The 2,989-nt window shown below is 36.2% G+C and overlaps 1 protein-coding gene across 1 annotated transcript in view; it reads left to right on the top strand.

The window, feature by feature from the left end:
* LOC101355393 (zinc finger protein 699-like) overlaps positions 1-2,130 on the top strand; it is a 16,237-nt gene extending 14,107 nt beyond the window's left edge. Inside the window, exon 5 of the mRNA XM_023742134.1 lies at positions 1-2,130. Coding sequence (XP_023597902.1) covers positions 1-292 — 292 coding nt within the window. The 3' untranslated portion in view covers positions 293-2,130.
* Positions 2,131-2,989: the final 859 nt, after the last annotated feature.

Below are 2,989 nucleotides of genomic sequence, written 5' to 3'. Positions count from 1 at the left end.
AAACTACACTATACATATAAGAACTCACAGTGGTGAGAGGCCTTATGAATGTAAGGAATGTGGCAAAGCCTATAGTCACTCCTCACACCTCAGTGCACATATGAGAACTCACTGTGGAGAAAGACCTTACAAATGTATGGAATGTGGCAACGCCCTTTGTTACTCTTCAGACCACACTAAACATATGGGAACTCACAGTGGTGAGAGGCCTTATGAATGTAAGCAATGTGGCAAAGCCTTTCGTTGGTCCTCGCACTTCACTGCACATATAAGAATTCACAGTGGTGAGTGACCTTATGAATGTAAGGAATGCAGCAAAGCCTTTCGTCAGTTCTTACAGCTCACTAGACATCTAAGAATTCACAGTGGAGAGAGGCCTTAGGTAAGGAATGTGGGAAAGCCTTTAGTTATTATCTCTCACTGAATACATAAGAAGTCACCCTGGAGAGAAATATGTTAAATATATGGAATGTGGGAAATTTTGTTGTGATTCTTCAAACCTCAGTAATCATATAAAAATTCATGGCTTAGAGATGCTTTATAAATGTAAGCAGTTTGTCCATGTAAATGAATTATGATGAAGAAACAACCAATGGTTAATTGCAGCCATTCACTTCACCCTTTAAGTTCCTACAAATAAAGGTCAGTTTCCTAGCAGAATAGCCCAGATCTTCATTGTCCCTCAAAACAAATGAAAATTTCTCCGGTTGTCCATAAATTATCTGACTGTTAGGTTTTTTGAAGTTAGGATCCAAACCATATTTCCACATTACTTTTTTGTTTCTAGATTTGCTTAATCTGTCCTACACAGAACATTCTTCTGCTTTTCTTGTAAATGTTAAAATGTTCAGCATTCTGAATACAGTCAAACCTGTGACAGCTAGCACCCGTGTTAAGTCAGAAACCAGTCAGAGAAGAAAAACTCAGTGGGTGTTTATGATGTAGGATTCTTAATAGAGAGCAAAAGGAAAATGATAAGCACCCAGTAAAAGGTGGAAAATACGCAAGACCTGGTAAAACAAGTCACTCCCATTGCATTCCGGCTCTCACAGGTTTTACTGTATTTGTGTTATGATTTTGTTTAGTCTTATGTATTTTTTGTAATACAGACATTGAGTCTTGCACAGTTCTAATAGAAATGTAATGCACGTAAAAGATGTAATTTAAAATATTTTAGCCATATTAGACACATAAAAATGTAAATGTGAAATTTTTAATGAAAAATCTTATTTAACCCAATATGTCTATTTATTATCAAGGTAAAAATTACAAATGAAATTAAGCAATATGAATTTATTTATATTTTATATTTCCTTTTTTTGTACTCCATCTTCTAGAATTCAGAAGCAGCACGTTTCATAAACATTATTGTTGAAAAGTAGACTCACAATTCCAGGTTACTCCAAGCATACTTTTCCAATAATTGAATCAAGTTTATTGTTATATTTAAATTAATAAAAAATAGAATTTATTCAGTTTCTTAGTTTTACCAACCAGATAGATTGTTGATACAACCTTATTAGTGTTTTAATGCAAAAGAAGTCCCTGGATTACTTTGTACTTCCTGTTCCAGATCTGGAATCAACATTTTCTCCCCAAACCTCTGGTTCCTTTTAAAAACCAAGGTGTGTGAAATACATGGGCTCGGTGTTAAACCAAAACCTGTTACCACTGAGTCAGTTTTGTCTCTGCCTTTCAGTGAGCATAAAAAATACATTATTTCTTACATCGTAAATTCATGCTTATTCCTAATAACAAATTTAAGGTTATGTAAGTATATAAATAAATATGTAAGTGTATAAATTATATACGTATACATGTAAGAAATGGTGCCGGACAATGTTAAATATGCAAAAGTGTGCTGGACAGTGTTAAATAGGGAAACTAGACTTTATTCAGCCTGTTGCAATAGGAAAGAGTCTTCAGGATAAGTCTGAATTCAGCTCCAAAGGGTAAGGTGTGGTAAGAGTTTTTTTATGAGTTCTGGGTATTATGGGGCACTGGAAACTTACTAGTTTGAACTTAGCAAGCAAAAACATGGCAGGAAGATGGGTTTCAAGCAAGAATTATAATGGTTTTCAGAAATGTTTGCTCACGGCTGATTTATTAGGCTAAAGCAAGGAAGAGTCACGGGATAAAAGTGGGCAAATGTCACTTTCTGTTATTTTATATTTGCATCTCTTAATAAAAACCTTGGTTTCTAATAATATGCAAATAGTTTCTGTGTCATAATAATAGAACTGACTGAAAGCTTACTTTCTCAATTACTGAGTTTTTACCTTTGTTTTTGTACGTACTGGTTATACATTTACATTAATGATATTAACAAGGTTATCGTGCTTAAAAATTGGCTTGAGCACAAAACTGACCTGTGCATTGTTATGTGATCAGTTTGATACTGTCTCCTGCCATCGAGTTGGCTCCAGCTCATGGTGACCTTATTTATGTTGTTGTGTGCCATGGAGTCGATTTGAATTCTTAGCAACTCCATGTGACAGAGTAGAATTGCCCCATAGGGTTTTCTTGGCTGTAATCTTTACAGAAAGAGGTTGCCAGCTCTTTCTCCCATGGAGCTGCTGCGTGAGTTTGAACTGTGAATGAATTGGTTAGTAGCCAGGTGCTAAACCATTGCACCTCCAGGGATCCTTGACCTCCTACATAACAGGACAAAATGTTGCTTAGTTCTGCACCATCGTCATGATCATTGCTATGTTTGAGTAGTGCCAACCCAGAGGGCTCATCTTTTCACACTGTATCAGATAGTGTTCTGTTGTGATCCATAAGGTTTTCATTGATTTTCTCAAGTATATTGCCAGGTCTTTCTTCCTTTGCTGTTGAAGTCTGTAAGCTCCACTAATGCTTGTCCACCATGGGTGACCCTCCTGGTATTTGAAATACTGGTGGTATAGCTTCCTGTATCAGCAACATGCTAGCCATCACAGTATGTCAAACTCACAGATGGGCAGTGGCAGTTTGACATGTTATTACG

Source organism: Trichechus manatus, unplaced genomic scaffold, assembly GCF_000243295.1.
Source record: "Trichechus manatus latirostris isolate Lorelei unplaced genomic scaffold, TriManLat1.0 scaffold00201, whole genome shotgun sequence".
Taxonomy (NCBI): domain Eukaryota; kingdom Metazoa; phylum Chordata; class Mammalia; order Sirenia; family Trichechidae; genus Trichechus; species Trichechus manatus.
Note: the sequence above shows the minus strand (reverse complement) of the source record. Positions and strands in the feature narration are given on the sequence as shown.